This window comes from Cydia amplana, chromosome Z (assembly GCF_948474715.1).
Source record: "Cydia amplana chromosome Z, ilCydAmpl1.1, whole genome shotgun sequence".
NCBI lineage: Eukaryota > Metazoa > Arthropoda > Insecta > Lepidoptera > Tortricidae > Cydia > Cydia amplana.
The window spans coordinates 36,705,145-36,722,009 of NC_086096.1; the positions used below are offsets into that span (position 1 = coordinate 36,705,145).

The 16,865-nt window shown below is 37.2% G+C and overlaps 2 protein-coding genes across 3 annotated transcripts in view; one reads left to right on the forward strand and one right to left on the reverse strand.

Annotated features, from left to right (window-relative positions):
- The window catches only part of LOC134661227 (prion-like-(Q/N-rich) domain-bearing protein 25), a 30,950-nt gene extending 30,587 nt beyond the window's left edge, over positions 1 to 363 (reverse strand). For both annotated transcript variants that reach the window (XM_063517206.1, XM_063517205.1), the window contains exon 1: positions 237 to 363. In XM_063517206.1, the coding sequence (XP_063373276.1) occupies positions 237 to 258 (22 nt within the window). In that variant the 5' untranslated portion in view covers positions 259 to 363. The remainder of the gene's footprint in view (positions 1 to 236) is intronic.
- On the forward strand, positions 320 to 16,087 carry LOC134660700 (uncharacterized). Its single transcript, XM_063516479.1, has 9 exons — positions 320 to 414; positions 9,527 to 9,580; positions 10,426 to 10,684; positions 11,050 to 11,157; positions 11,338 to 11,780; positions 12,050 to 12,248; positions 14,423 to 14,487; positions 14,915 to 15,005; positions 16,007 to 16,087. The coding sequence occupies exons 1-9, from the start codon at positions 320 to 322 to the stop codon at positions 16,079 to 16,081; spliced, it is 1,389 nt and encodes a 462-aa protein (XP_063372549.1). The 3' UTR covers positions 16,082 to 16,087.
- Positions 16,088 to 16,865: the final 778 nt, after the last annotated feature.

A 16,865-nucleotide genomic window follows, 5' to 3' on the forward strand; every position in this document is an offset into this window, starting at 1 on the left:
AAATTTGAGTTAATATGTGTTCAAAACGCGAATGTTTTAAATATTATACTACAAGTAGCATAGTCGCATACAAAAAAAAATTCCATCGCAATAATTGTTGAATTTTAAAAACAGCACATAGCGTACGTGATAGAGTTTTCCGACACGTAATGTCTACGTCAAATGAAACTGTACGTGTTTGTACGCAATAAAAAAAATCGCTCAGCAATTTCGCTATTGCATAAAAAAAAACTTACCATAGCGCACAGGAAATCCCATTTAAAAACACTTCACTGTTTATTTTCGACTTTCGTATCGCTGGTTTGGTAGCGCGGTAACCATGGAAACGGCAAGATGGCTGACGACGCATGCGCGCGGCGGCTCGAACCAGACTGACATTGGCGCGTTGGCGTTGGCGCGCTTCGCTCTGAATGGGTAAAAAAATATTCGACCATTGAGGTTCTGTGGTATTTTAATGATATCAGTGTTTTTAGGGTTCCGTAGGTACCTCAAAAGGATAAAACGGAACCCTTATATAAGATCACTTTGTTGTCCGTCCGTCTGTCTGTCGGTCCGACTGTCTATCAAGACCCTATATCTCGGGAACGCGTAGAGGTATGGAGTTAAAAAAAAAACCATATACTCAGGTCTACAGTCCCTTGAAGCTGTGAAAAAAATCAAACTTCTAATTTAACGTAAAAAAAGATACGGCCGTTCATGCCTAAAAAAATGTATTTCGACACTCTCAAGGGAATCAAAATTGATAGGGTACGTCCCGTTGACCGAGAACTATGAAATTTGGCAAGTAATATTGTCTTACACTACAAATATAGGGAAAAATCTGAAAACTATAAATTCGTAAAAAAAATTGTTAAATTTGGACGGAACTCTCCGTGGGCGTGTCCGACTCGCACCTGTCCCGGTTTTTTTTAGTTTTAGTTACGAAATGGTGCTCTAAAACTTTTGAGGGATTATAATCGGAACTATCGGAAGTACTGTCTCTACATTTACGTGTAAAAATAAATTTTATATTTTTTCAAATTAAGGGTCCAGGTCCACTTTTTCTTCTGGAAAAAGTCCAAATAAAATTACACGTATTATTTAATAACTACCCTAAATAAAATGCAAAAAGAAAACATTTTTTTTAACAATTGTTCAGAATTAAGCAACAAATAATTACAAGTTAAATCTCCTGTTTCTGTAATCTACAATAAACAGTTTTATTTATAAAAATAATAAAATTGAAATCCAATAATATTCTATAACTAAAATAAATAGAAATAATAATATAATAGAAAATATTATAATATACGTAATATAAATAAGTCGTTTAATTATCAAAAGTGTAAAATTATAAAATACAAATTATAATAATTGTGTGATAAACACACAAATAAATGTCCTTACCAGGAGAACAGAATATTTTTATTGAACGCTAAAGGATGACTCACGTTAGACTGGGCCGTGTCCGGGCCGGAGCTTCCGGAGCTTCGTTTTCTATGGAAAGCATCACGTGATTACCTGTCATCTGTCATAGAAAAGTAAGCGCCAGAAGCTCCGGCCCGGACACGGCCTGGTCTAACATGAGTCATCCTTAAAAGAATACGTCTCAAGTATTCTCTATCCATAATCCCAAGTATTCAATGGAACACGTATAGTGACAATCGTTGACCCTTAAAATCAAAAGGGATCAGGGAGGAACCGGATCTGATTATGGGCCAACAGTGGGTGTGTTAAGGTGACCATGCTTCGGGAAATATCGTAAAACCAAGGACCCAACTAGGTATACCGGGTCACTCCGCGCTTTCGTCGCGTCGCTACAAATACATGCGGCCATAGAGAAATATAGTAAGACAAGAGTGCTCACTCCATACAGTTTTGGTACCAAAAAGACTATTATTTTCATAGTCTACATCTAGCATCGAGTAGCGAAACTATCAGTACTGCTACTTGACAATAGATGTAGCCGACCGGAAAGTCTTATGTTAGCAAAACTCATGTATGCAGTGAGCAATCTATGTACATATTTTTTTCTCTATAATGCGGCTTACACCAATTTTGCTAGCTTAACTAGCTTAGCTTTGCTAATATATGTAGAACAAAATCTTCCAACTGGGTCATTTGACGACGAGAAAAGATGAGATTAAGTTTTCTTAATTTTCTCAGTTTCGTTACGAATGTTAGCTATACAAATTTGCATTTTTGTATGGTTAATTTTCGTTACGAAACTGAGAATGTTAAGAAAAAATTAGACAAAGGTACAATAAATTTGCAAATGACCCAACTATGGTCCAAAACTAACTAAAATATCTTGGTTTATTGAAAACAATATAGTTCTTAGGCCAAATATAGTTTGGTCAGGGACTGTCTCATTTCAAACATAGACAGAGCTAATCATACTGTCTTTGTCTTATGCTACAAAATAAGGCTGGTAAAAATTACAAAATTTCCACTTAAAATTTTAAAAAATCATTTAAATTACTAGGTAATTTTGCTAGATAAAATAGAGAAAATGATACTTATATAATCGAATCACTTGCCCCGTGTTCGAACGTTGAAAGATAAAAAACAAATCCAACTCTGTTCAAATAAAAAAGAATATTTAAATATCATCGAACTAAATAAGAACTATATGGCAGCCTTATTAGGTTAACTACAAAATGAATGAAAAATCTAACGGAGTCTCCTCACCATGGTCACCCTAGCAGGGAATGTTTGTAAACACATACGGGACTGTACATCGAATGCCAACTAACGTGGGAACACCAGTTCTGGTCCTGTTTCACACAAGCTACATTTGGGGCCTATTTGACTCGGGAAAGAGACTAGCTAATGTGGCAACTAAATATTACCTACTTTACTCGTATGTAGCCACTGCCTATGTAGCCACTTTTATATAATTTACACAAAAGTGTTTATATTATACGAGAAATAAATAATTAACTACACGTGTCTACCTACTTACAAACGCTACAGTTGTTGTTATGATGGTGACTGTACAAGCAAGGTCATATTTTTTTAAGCTACCACACTGTATACAATGCTGTGCTCTATAGGACATACTATACAACTTAGTTGCGTCATAGAAAAACACGGAAAACAATCCTAAGACCATACAAATATTTGTACCTACATATTCCAAAAAATATTTTGAACTTTCATTGAGTAACTAAGGGTTCCAAATTCTAAAACAAAACAAATGCATCTGGGTCTCAGGACGCTAAACCAAGGCTAAACCTATATTTTGTTATGGCCGCTAAAAATATATGCGCACAATTTCAACCTTGTATCATTGATATAGAGTCCAAAATAGTACAGACGCCATCAGATATATCGGAGCGGCCAAGGTGCTCACATATATCTGAACACGCCTCCATTGTCAAGGCTTTAGAGTGCGTGTTTTTATTTTTGAGCGCCTCGGCCGCTCCGATATATCTGATGGCGACTACATATATTAAATGTAACCTCGAAGTAAACCTTGAATCGTGAGTATGGTATTCGAACGTACTTCCCCAACTATTAGTTGAAAAAGCGACTGTATTTTTAGATACGTAAGGTGTGAATTCTATAATCACTTAAGACTGCGTCATTAGTCATACAAACTCATAGAGTTATGAATGTTCTAATTCACACAAATTATTTGTTTTGTTATATTTGAAGGTCAATCAAGGATTTTTCAATGTTAAATTTTGACCCTGTCCATAGAGAAAGAAGTAAACATAGAGTCCATACATATATACTAACCCATTTATAACTAGTGGCTCTGAGAGCTGTATAACTTAAAACAGTTAAAACTGAATAAATGTATGGCACCGCCATTAAAAAAAAAAACAACAAAAAAAACATCGAACCTGCTCACACAATTTCACAAGAATCAGTTGAGAATTGCGACCTGTAAAGGAGAACATACGGACACACGAAAATATTTTTGCCCAAGCTGAATCAGAGACCTTCGGTGACGCTCGGTCAAAAAGTTCTAATGCGAAAATTAATTTGTAAAAAGCTTTAAGCTTAATTATAAAGGTTTCTAACTTACCTATTGACCATACGTTTTACCATATGTACAGTCAGCAGCAGCAGTTGAGCGGGCGAGGTGTTCAAAATTACCTTGACACGCGCTTATTCTCAACAATAAAAGTCGCGTCAAGATTTTGCTATTACTTCACTACATAGTATAAAACAAAGTCGCTTCCCGCTGTCTGTCTGTCAGTATGTATGTTTAGATCTTTAAAACTACGCAACGGATTTTGATGCGGTTTTTTTAAAATATATAGAGTGATTCAAGAGGAAGGTTTAGGTATAATTTGTTAACCCGTGCGAAGCGGGGCGGGTGGCTAATATTTCATAATTCATAACCGATGGAGTAAGTAGGGGGCACTGTATCTTGGTAGTTCCAATTTCCAATACAGTAGTTCTTTTTAGTTTTTGAATTTGCAACACATTTTTTAAAGAATTTTTGACGGTTTTTTCATTTTTCATAAACGTCATATTTTCATAAGAATTTGACATTAATTATGACATTTCCACACTTTATCATTGCAAATGGCATGCAGAGTTATCTTGGTCTTACTGTACATGTCCTTCAAAAAATGCTACTTTTATTTAGATGATAACGCACGTAATGGCCGATTACGAAACCTTCATTTGTCTGTCAAAAACAACAAATTTTAAATTACGAACGCTCTCAGGATCGCAGTCACGAATTTGGAGAGACGAGGATAGCATGTCGTACCAACTCTAAGGTAAAAACGAGATGGCTATAGCAACACAATGCCGCTTTAAACGAAAATGTATTCTAAGTCCGTTAGGGACTTGAAACCTTTTAAAATGTACGTCATGCGTTTTCACATTAATAGTGGACTTTATTACAATTCAAATAGAGCTTAAATTTGATTGTTGGTTAGTTATACACAGAAACGAAAAGTCGTAAAATACAGTTAAATTACAAGTTCTTTTGATGTTGAAGATATTTATTTTCTTTGTGTCCATTCCCACGGTAGAGATGTGATAGCAGATATGTATTATGCTTTAGAAGTGCATTTAAACATCAATCTAGGGCTTTACAAAGTTATGTTTTGCGGTTGTGAAAGAGGCTTTAGTACTGAGTTTTACTTAGATTGACGTTTTATTAATGGCAATGGTAATATTGTTGTATGAATGCAATTTGGTTTTCCGCCTATGACTTGTCTAATACTCGTCATTATAATACGTAGTAGGTATGTTTACAATACTGAAAATTCTCAAACTATTTATTTTTACCTTTTACGTAAGCAATCTTTTTTTTTTCAATCTAATAATTACCAAAATTACATGAATTTCGACAAAAAATACTTATCCGCATTTTTTACTATGAGAAGTGGCAATAAAGTTTACATTTTACGGTACTTGTTGAAAGAGCCTTAATAGTTTAGTCCATAAAATGGCACATTAAATAAATATGCGTTTAATTTTTTCACGCCCTTATCCACAATCGGTGTGAGAAATAAGAGCCACCGCACACTAGCGTCTTTTGATCGTCGGCATCTAGTCAACGCTATGGAAAATGGCGTCGCTGCGCATTTGCGTCAACACTGCGTCGAGCAGCAGCCAGATTTGACTAGGCTTTACTTATTCTGTGACTAGGCGCCGACGCTCAAAAGACGCTAGTGTGGGGTGGGACTTCGGAGGATTGGATCCCATATAAATTTATTGAAAATTATTCAATCAACTGATACAAACAGCAACACTCTTAACTGTCTATCGGTGGACCGTATGTCTTTGTAATGAGGTTTTGTCAGTTAACAGTGTGGGCGAAGATACGAATGTACAAAGGAAGATGATATTTTTAAGATCTAAAAGGCATTTAATATTTTTCAACACACGAGCTCGCTGAATGAGAGTTGCATTTTATCCACAAGAGTAGCAAAGTAATTTCATGCAAATACATACGTGGTTTCCTTTATGTTCGCTGGTGGATTGAAAGAAAAGTACAGTCGGCGATAAAAGCTTATTTAAAAAATATCGGCCAAGTGCGAGTTGGACTCGCGTTCCAAGGGTTCGTACATTAAGTCCGACTCACGCTTGACTGCACATTTCTAATAGGTTTTCCTGTCATCTATAGGTAAAGAACTATTTTGTGGATTTTTTTCATAAATTTAGAGCCTGTAGTTTCGGAGATAAAGGGTGGTATTTTTTTTTACCTATTTTCTTAAAGTACAAAAAGTAAGTAAGTAAAGTATTTCTTTTAAAATTATAAAAAATAAAGAAATTCTCAAAATGAGCACTTTCATTTGATATATAACACGATATAGTTTGAATAACTTTATTTTTTAACTTACTCACTTACTCCCCACATATGTGTACCTTTCAACTTAAATGGCCCAGTAGTTTCCGAGAAAATAGGCCGTGACAGACGGATAGACAGAGAGATGCACGAGTGATCCTATAAGGGTTCCGTTTTTTCCTTTTGAGGTACGGAACCCTAAAAACAAAAACCATTTCTGTAGTAACATCGAATGTTACACTCACTAGATCTCACACGGAACAAATTATGATCTACGATCATTACCTAAATTACCCCGCGTAATGTCGGCGTTTGATCTCAGCCTTAATTAGACACGGGTGCATCTCTCTACGAGTTAAAAGCAAATAGGACCTTGTCTAAGTGAATTATCGAAGTATTTTATAATGTTCATTGAGGAATTTTGTGAGTTATGGTTTATTTGTTCTTGACGCCACCTACGTTGTGATTGGAAGTGTAATTCGATAGCTTTAAGAGCCACACGAACGGGCCAAAAAGCCGCTTCCATACAATTGAAATTAAACTACGCTGCAACATACATAGGTGTGTTAAAGCCTGACCAGGAACATATGATCACGCGCCATGTTGCGGAGTTACACTGGAACTAATTTTTTCATACGTCAAAGTCATATGGCGTTTTAAAATAAATAAAAAATCATTAACTTACTACTTTTATATATTTTTATTGATTTTCATTTTTGTTTTAATCCTGTGTAGAAAGATGGCACTGTGACTACAAAATTTACTATGACAATAATCCTCTATTTTCTTTGCTCTAAAGACTCTATTCTCTTTGCTTTATAAACTCGACAATGTGCCATGACCCTTTAAAAATTTCTCTAATATCACAATAGATGGCGCAAGTACAATAGTCTTGCTACTCGTCCACAGATGGCGCTAGTAGATACGGTAAATTCATGTCGCTCAGCTCAGTTTCAATTTAGGGATAAAGTAAATTCAGATAACAAATGTTAGATAGTATTATGTGACTATTAGAGCTTTTTCACATTGTGCGATTCGATATCGGATGTCGTAAGGAAGTAAAATTGCCTTACAACTTGCCTGCGACACATATGTTTTTGTTAAGCTAACTATTAATAGAGAATGGTACTTAGATAATTTTAACGCAGACGTTTAATGTGCCCATATAAGTAGCTTACGTATTTCTTTGATGTGGAACAATGATAGAGCAAGTATAATCACTGTAGGTATGCCTAGAAGTTTGCATGGTGTAGTGATTAGCAATATTATGTTTTCATCGATATATTTGTTATCGATATACAAAAACAACAATTCTCAAGAATGTATAAAAGTGTACATTTTTCAAATTTGCCGCCATTTTCTACTGACAAGATCTGGTTGACCAAGTATAGGTACTGTAGCTACCTATTAGCTTAACTTTAAATGTATAATAATTTTACACTTTAACTAAATACGAAATCAAAAATTGCCCCGAAACAACGTTCCTAATTTTTCGTTGATTTACGAAATGCCCTACGTTTTCGTAAATAAGAGAAAGATTGTTTAGTTTAGGGCATACAGTGAAATTACGCTTAGGTATACTGTACAGAATAGGTAACTATAGCTGGTCAACCAAATCTTGACAGTAAAAAAAGGCGCGAAATTCAAATTTTCTATGGGACGATATCCCTTCGCGCCTACATTTTTCAAATTTGCCGCCTTTTTCTACTGTCAAGATCTGGTTGACCAAGTATATCCATCCACCAAAATTAATCAATATCAAAATTAAACGAAAAACAATCGATCTAATAATTCTATCGATGTTATAAACCTATAAAGCACTTGCGATGCTTAGCTAATTAAGTATTATTTCATGAATTTATCGTACAATAAGCATGTGAAAGAAACAAATGTGCCCGTTTTCAGGAAAAAACAAACAATCTTTCATTTACTTCAAACAATAACACGGTACTAAATAAGACATTCTACGAAGGCATAGAGGGAGCAATGATTTTTTTTCTGAAATTATCTCGGTAAGTTTCGATTATTCAAAAAAATATTCACAAAAAAATAGAGCTGCGTAAAAGTTATTTTAAAAGTAAAATAACCGATCATTTCGGTATAATTTTTTTTGAGTCTTTATACGTCATGCTTTAAACGTTAAAGGAGGAGGCGAGGGGAGGGCGGCAGCCGCATTTTTTTCTTTCGGAGCGATTATTCCCTAAAATATTTACTTTATAAAAATTTGTAACTATGTATATAAAAAAAACCCCTATTCGTTTTAAGACCTACCCAGCGAAATTCCATAGGGTTAAAGGGAAAAAACAAGAAACAACGGTTGCACTCCGGGAGTGCCGATAGAAGTGAAAACTCACCTCACTATGTTACCGACGCCCGGTAACACGATACATACGTTTAGCGGAGGTAATCTATTTATTTATTATATATTATTATCATTCTCAAATAAGATCACACTTTTTCATTGACGTGTTTATTTACATACTGCCATGACAACGTTAAATTATTTGAACATTTGAGGAGACTCGAAAAGGAGTCCGCAACATAAATGTCAAATAACATTGAGTTTTTCTTTATAGATTTAAATGCCATCTAAATTATGAGTGGCCACCTTACGGGACTTACGGTCACGTGATCGCCTTACGCCCCTTACGGTCACGTGATCGTCTTACGCTGTCTCGAGTTTATAATTTTTTCCCCACCTCGAAAAGTGCCTAGCGCCGCTAAAGAAGTTTTCACTTCAAAAAATACATGCCCACTTTATACGTGTATAGGGAGATATGTAATAAAAATAGTTTTTTTTAGTTTTCTTTTACCACTTTTTCGGCATGGCATACCTACATGACGAATTACAGCATTCTAGCACTAACGATCACGAAGCAAAGCCTCGGACGGACAGACAGACGGACATACGGAAACTATATGTTTATTCCTAGTGGCAGGTGTTTGGTGACTACGGAACACTAAAAATAAAATATATATTATTAAAAAAATATTAATAAACGCCCAGAGTACCTACCTTTACCAGAGTACCAGGTTTGTTTATTGGGAGCCAAGGAAATATCTTATCGATAAAGTTGCAAAAATATGTATTCTCAGGCTGGCATTTTGTACAGTCGCCATCAGATATATCGGAGCGGCTAAGGTGCTCACAATTATCTGAACACGCTTCTATTGTCAGAGCGTTAGAGTGCGTGTTCAGATATTGTAAATATCTTGGCCGCTCCGATATATCTGATGGCGACTGTATTTAATACCTTGACTGTACCAAGAATCTCATTTTTTTAGGGCCGTGCTCGAGACATCAGTGTTTCGTTATCTGAAGCGTTGGTTTGATGACGGGTAAGTTACTTAACTTATCTTGTAATTACAAAACAAAATACACGTAACGTTGTAGGTAACGCCGTAAAATTACCCAACTGCGCCTGCGGTCCAGTACAGCTACCTACCACCAGTTTGACACTGACAAATTCTATCCTCCTAAGGCCCAAGGTCCTACCTATAGTACCTATTCAGTTCGATGTAATTTAAACCATGTTCAATTGGAACAGAGTCACTTTTGCTTTGTTTCGTTCAGTTTTCAAACAACGCAAATCCAACTCTATTTCCTACGTTCAGTTTGACTGGGCCTTATGAGGCTATTAGAAGTATTAGAACAAATTATTATAATTTTATGTTCAGAAAATATTTTAATTTGTTTTTATTTCAAATAGAAACATTACTATATAAATTATAAACTGAAATAAATGGCGTAATAATATACATACATATATCAAAATGTAATAATTTCAAGCAGTAAGCGCTGGTGGCCTAGCGGTAAGAGCGTGCGACTTGCAATCCGGAGGTCGCGGGTTCAAACCCCGGCTCGTACCAATGAGTTTTTCTAACTTATGTACCTACGAAATATCATTTGATATTTACCAGTCGCTTTTCGGTGAAGGAAAACATCGTGAGGAAACCGGACTAATCCCAATAAGGCCTAGTTTACCCTCTGGGTTGGAAGGTCAGATGGCAGTCGCTTTCGTAAAAACTTAGTGCCTACGCCAATTCCTGGGATTAGTTGCCAAGCGGACCCCAGGCTCCCATGAGCCGTGGCCAAAATGCCGGGATAACGCGAGGAAGAAGAAGAAAATGTAATAATTTTACATCACGAATTTTGGAGCAAATGTGGTCGATTTTGTTTACAGTGATGCAGAGTCGCCCCTCGATTTCAACTATGTCCAAAAAATGAGCTTCTTATTAAGCTACATAGGCTCCTGGCCTCACAAGCATTTCGGTAGGCCTCGCTTGGGCCTCGTCATGTCCGTGTACAATCTTCTCTTGATCGTCGTCGCCATATCTCTGACCAGCTTGGGCGGGACCTACATATGGTACAAAAGAGAGAACATATCCTTTTTCGAAATTGGACACGTGCTTTTGTGTATGTTTTTGGAATTTTTATTTTTGGTGAGTTAATTCAAATTGCTAAGAAGGAACTCACGCTATAATCGCTGAACTAATTTAGTTAAATTTTGGTATAGAGATAGTTTGAGTCCCGGGGAAGATCAGAGGATAGTTTTTATCCAAAAAAAAATCCTAAAAGTGAAAAGGGAGGTGTAGGTTTGTATGGGGATTCAATAACCGCTGAATCGATTTACTTATATGAAATCTACGTCTACATCTTTGATTTGGTTGAAAACGACACCGAAAAAGACATGAATAGTTGCATTGCTACGTTTTGGCGCAGCCAACACAGTGCAGAGAAAAAGACTGATTCTAGTTTCTAGGTACCGTCCATATGAGAATAATGTTTCGTTTCTTTGTAATTACAGCAAAGATTATTCACTGCTTGGACGGACAGGTACCGGCAGACAGTAAAAACTTACATACTTGAGTTTCATCTATTTTACTTCAAGAACCGATCGCCATACGCTACTAAGGTATGTTCCCACAAGACCGCTTCAACACCTTCGTACAAACTTAGGGTGTGTATATTAATTCGCATAACGCTTGAAGGAACTGCTCTAGGGACCATCACTGGACGCGAGAGGTATAACTAATATTCATAACAAAAGTTTTATTCACTAGCCTAGGTAATATTTTTCCCTGTTATTTTTTAGATATACAAGCAGATGCAGATTGTATCCAGGATATTCACCATCATCACTATATGTATCATATTATGCGGGATCAGCCTCTTCAATTTCATGCCTTGGTACAATAACTACAGTATTGGCATGTTCGGGCCCGACCGCCCGCCAAACAAAACATTTGAACACGCCGTGTATTATCATTGCTTCACCGAAGACGTCTATACAACCTTAAACGGCTACTGGATTCTCTTCATATTAAACATCCCTATCGCTTTCCATACCACCTGCGGTGTGATGGCCTTCGATCTTCTGCTTTGCCTGATTGTACTCCAAATTTTGGGACATCTTAAAATTATGAAGCATAGTTTGTTAAGTATCACGCCAAAAGCTGACATGTACTCGACATGTGAGAACATGCGAGTTCGAGAAACTTTGAAGGACATCGTCGTACACCACAACATAATTATTAAGTAAGTACCGAGAAAATCACATTTAGCATGATAAACAAATAAATATTATAGGACATTCTTAAACATATAAGCTCAAGCCCCCGCGGTTAACCGCTGGTGCGTAGGAGGCCTATGACGGTCTTCCTAATGAAAAATGTTATACTCCCGGCCGGTCTTCTGTTCGTTGATTGACGCAAATGTCACACAAGTAAGATTATGTACTGCTAAGTCAGGAATGACCTAAAAATAGGAAGTTTTTCAACTGCAGCTGACAAATAATATTGTTACAGGTTCGTGAATAAATGCTCAGACACATTTAGCGATTATCTGTTCGCATTTTACTTGCTCATGCAGATCCTTAGCATTATATCAACGTTGGAAATAACCGTATTCACCGCAGAAGCACTGGTTAAATACGGACCTTTGACTTTCACGATATATCAACAGCTGATCCTAGTATCGATACTTTTCGAAATGATAAATTCCAGGGTAAGTTTGCTGTCAAAACGACTCAACTGTGGAATGACGCCATACTTGGCTGGACATGATTTTTTTTGTTTTTTAGGGTTCCGTACCTCAAGAAAAAACGGAACCCATATAGGATCACTCGTGCATCTATCTGTCTGTCCGACCACTCCCCCTCTTTAACTCCGAAACTACTGGGGTTAAAATTTTGAAAAAAATGGTTTACTAACGAATGGGCCAAAAACGTTTCCCAAAGTATCACATCCCAAACTATGTTTCCCAAATTATCATTTCCCAAAAAAATGTTTGGCAAAACAACTTATCGCAATTTTTCAGTTAGCAATAGTCTTTTTTGGCAAGTTATTGTTTAGCAAATAATTACTTGGTCAAGTTTCATTTTACCAAGTATTATTTAGTCAAATGTATCATTAAGCATAACTTACATGTCCCAAAATATTACATGGCATACAATTTACATACCAATAGAGGGCCTGCAGTATTTTTATTTTTGCTTTCATTTGAAATACTTTATCCCGACCTTGGACATGTTTTTAGCATTTTGTTTCTGTAAAGGTCACAGTTCTAACCTAACCCACTTTTCTAATAGCGGTAGCGGTTTTTGTGAGGATCGCAGTGCAAACCTAACCTAACCCACCCAAATTACGTCACCCAAATTACGTAGACTTATCGTACCTACTTATATTAACACGACAAATTTAGGTATTAAATTAAATAGAGATGCCTATTTGTCAAATTTGCGAAGTGACAATTTGATCAAACATCTTTTTGGAATATAATAGGTATTAGCCAATAAAAAACGTATGCTAAATAAGTTTATGTCCTAATAATATTTGCCAAAGTAAAATCATGCCAAATGATAATTTGACCAAATAAATTATATGCGAAGTGTAACTTTGCTAAAGGTTCCTTTGGGAAATGAAACTATTGCGATAAGTTTGTTGGGAAGTGAAATTTGGCGAAAGGTATTTGGCCCAAACGAAAGTACACGGTTAACACCATAAAAACTTATTACCTACCTATTTAAAAAAACCGGCCAAGTGTGAGTTGGACTCGCGTTCCAAGGGTTCCATACATTAAGTCCGACTCGCGGTTGACTGCACATTTCTAATAGGGTCACGTCTATAGGTAAAGAACTATTGTGTGTATTTTTTTCCGTGTACTTTCGTTTGGGCCAAATACCTTTCGCCAAATTTCACTTCCCAACAAACTTATCGCAATAGTTTCATTTCCCAAAGGAACCTTTAGCAAAGTTACACTTCGCATATAATTTATTTGGTCAAATTATCATTTGGCATGATTTTACTTTGGCAAATATTATTAGGACATAAACTTATTTAGCATACGTTTTTTATTGGCTAATACCTATTATATTCCAAAAAGATGTTTGATCAAATTGTCACTTCGCAAATTTGACAAATAGGCATCTCTATTTAATTTAATACCTAAATTTGTCGTGTTAATATAAGTAGGTACGATAAGTCTACGTAATTTGGGTGACGTAATTTGGGTGGGTTAGGTTAGGTTTGCACTGCGATCCTCACAAAAACCGCTACCGCTATTAGAAAAGTGGGTTAGGTTAGAACTGTGACCTTTACAGAAACAAAATGCTAAAAACATGTCCAAGGTCGGGATAAAGTATTTCAAATGAAAGCAAAAATAAAAATACTGCAGGCCCTCTATTGGTATGTAAATTGTATGCCATGTAATATTTTGGGACATGTAAGTTATGCTTAATGATACATTTGACTAAATAATACTTGGTAAAATGAAACTTGACCAAGTAATTATTTGCTAAACAATAACTTGCCAAAAAAGACTATTGCTAACTGAAAAATTGCGATAAGTTGTTTTGCCAAACATTTTTTTGGGAAATGATAATTTGGGAAACATAGTTTGGGATGTGATACTTTGGGAAACGTTTTTGGCCCATTCGTTAGTAAACCGGTGTTAACAAACGATCGTAATATTTGGCAAGGATAGCCCGGCTTAACATAGATCCTTACAAAAATTTTGATGGGACGATAAAAAACGTTGCTCTCGTTGCGAATTTCCCTTTTTCCGCACTTATATCGTAAAAAGGTAACTATTAAGTTTTGACTGGCCTTTTGTACCAACGATTGTCACCTTGGCTAGGCCCCCTATAGTTTCAAAAATATTCTGATTATAATTGTTGTCAGAGCACGGAGCTGATCGACGCCATATATGATATACCGTGGGAATGTATGGACACAAGAAACCGCAGGTAAAATTCCTTTTTGATTTTTACTTATATTTTACAAATTTTACAAAAGGATACCGTTACAGTGACAGGCTTACTTACCACTATACAGTCAGCAGCAGAAGTTGCTAAGCGGGCGAGGTGTTCAAAATGATCTTGACGCGACTTTATTGTTAAGAGAATAAGAGCGTGTCAAGGTAATTTTGAACACCACGCCCGCTTGGTAGCTTCTGCTGCTGACTGTACTATAGAGATGTAAGTAAGCTTGAATGCTCACTCCGCAGGGCGTGGTGAAAAATGTTGTATTTCACTCGGTAGAGTCGGTAGCAAAGTTTGTTTAAGCCTCGTACTTTGAAACCCCCGCAACGTTCATGATTCCACTTTTCAATTTTGGAATCTTTCGCTTGCTCGGAAATTTTGATGTCCTTTAGAAATATTTTCATTACCACAGGACGGCGATGATCTTACTAATGCGTGCGCAGACGCCGCTCACGCTGAAGGCCGCCAAGATGGTGCCCGTCGGAGTCAGGACGATGTCAGCGGTGAGCTTCATCGTATATATAACCACATAATAAATAGTAGTACTAGGTACAAAAGATCAGGCAGTCGCTTTCGTAAAAACTAGTGCCCACGCCAATTACTGGGATTAGTTGCCGAGCGGACCCCAGGCTCCCATGAGCCGTGGCAAAATGCCGGGACAACGCGAGGAAGATGACTAGGTACAAAAGATCGACTCTCTAACAAAACGCGTCTTTTACGACAGATATGACCGGTAGGTGGCGCAAGCGCGAGCAGGCGTCCGTTCCTTAGCGGTGCGCGGCAACTACTATGGCTAGCCACCAAAATTGGTGTGGGCTGCATGTGCTTTTAGGTACTTGTAGCGACGTGACGAAATCGCGGAGTGAGCCACGCCTGGCCGCGTAGCCAAAGTGCCTATCGCTTTCGCTCCGTAGCGATCGAAACGCAACCATCACTGTCGCACTAATATGGAAGAGTGATAAAGAGACACAAAGCGATTCGACGGCGAAGCGCAAGCGATCGTCACCTTTGCTAGGCCGTATAACTACTGTTATCGCAGATTATGCTACTGAGCGCCTACCGCGAACCACGTTCGACGTGTTGCCTCTCTGTCGCACTTGTAAATTCGTACGTAAGTGTGACAGGGAGGTAACACGTCGAACGTGTTTCGCGGTAGGCCCTCTGATGCGCACACGCCATTCTGCACACTGAGGGCCGCCAATATGGTGTCCTATCGTATTTTTTCATCATTTACAGTACCTATAAGGTGCACGGGGCAATTTAGACTGCGGGATAATTTAAACTAATCGAAATATCTTCCATGTGTTACATAATATTATTAACTGATACAAATTTCAAGGTAAAATTGATTAATAAATAATTGATCGAGCGAGAGCGAACTTCTCCGTTTCAGCTAGAGCAATGCTTTAGTAAACGTCCGTGATATTAAATACTTACTAAATCATTAGGCATAGGTCGACCTATGCGACCGATATTCTGAATAAACATGATCGTTATCTTACAGGTTCTGAAGACTACAGCAACCTATTACATGGCGTTGAACGCCGTGGCTACGGAACGACAGATGGACCAACGCTAGAACACATATATTATCAACTAGCTTTTGCCCGCGACTTCGACTGCGTGGAATAAGTAATTTGGGTACCTTACTTTTTATACAAATCTGAATTTTATTCATCCTTCTTAACCTTTTTTTCATCCCCAAATTGGTCCACTCTATAAATTTCCCACCCATTTTTTACACCCTAAAGGGATGATTTCGAGGATAAAAACCATTCTATATCCTTCCCCACAGCTCAAACTATCCGCATACCAAAGTTTCATCTAAATCGGTTCAGCGGTCATTGATTTCCCATACAAATGGTTACCCCCCTTTTTACCCCCTTGAGGGGTGAGTTCTGGGATAAAAAGGATCCTATGTCCTTTCCCGGAACTCAAAGTGTCTGTATACCAAATTTCAACTAAATCGGTTAAGCGGTTTAAGCGTGAAGAGGTACAGACAGACAGACAGACACACTTTCGCATTTATAATATTAATATTAGTATGGATTTATATTCACGAATAAAAATATTTATATTCTATCCGCCGTCTACAACAACCTGCCCGACAGCATTACCATCAGCGCCCAGAGCTTGCGCCTCAAACGATTGCTTGTTGAGCACCCATTTTATGATTATGACGAGTACCAGGCGTGTCTCACTCCGCGATTTCGTCGCTTTTTTATAACGTATAAATTAGTGATGCTACTCGCTACAAGATGGCGTAACTTAGTACAGCTACTCGCTAACAGGTGGCACTACTAGTAACACTTGGATTGTTATCTTGGTACTTAAAGCGGTAGGTGGGTCAAAATTATTTTCAT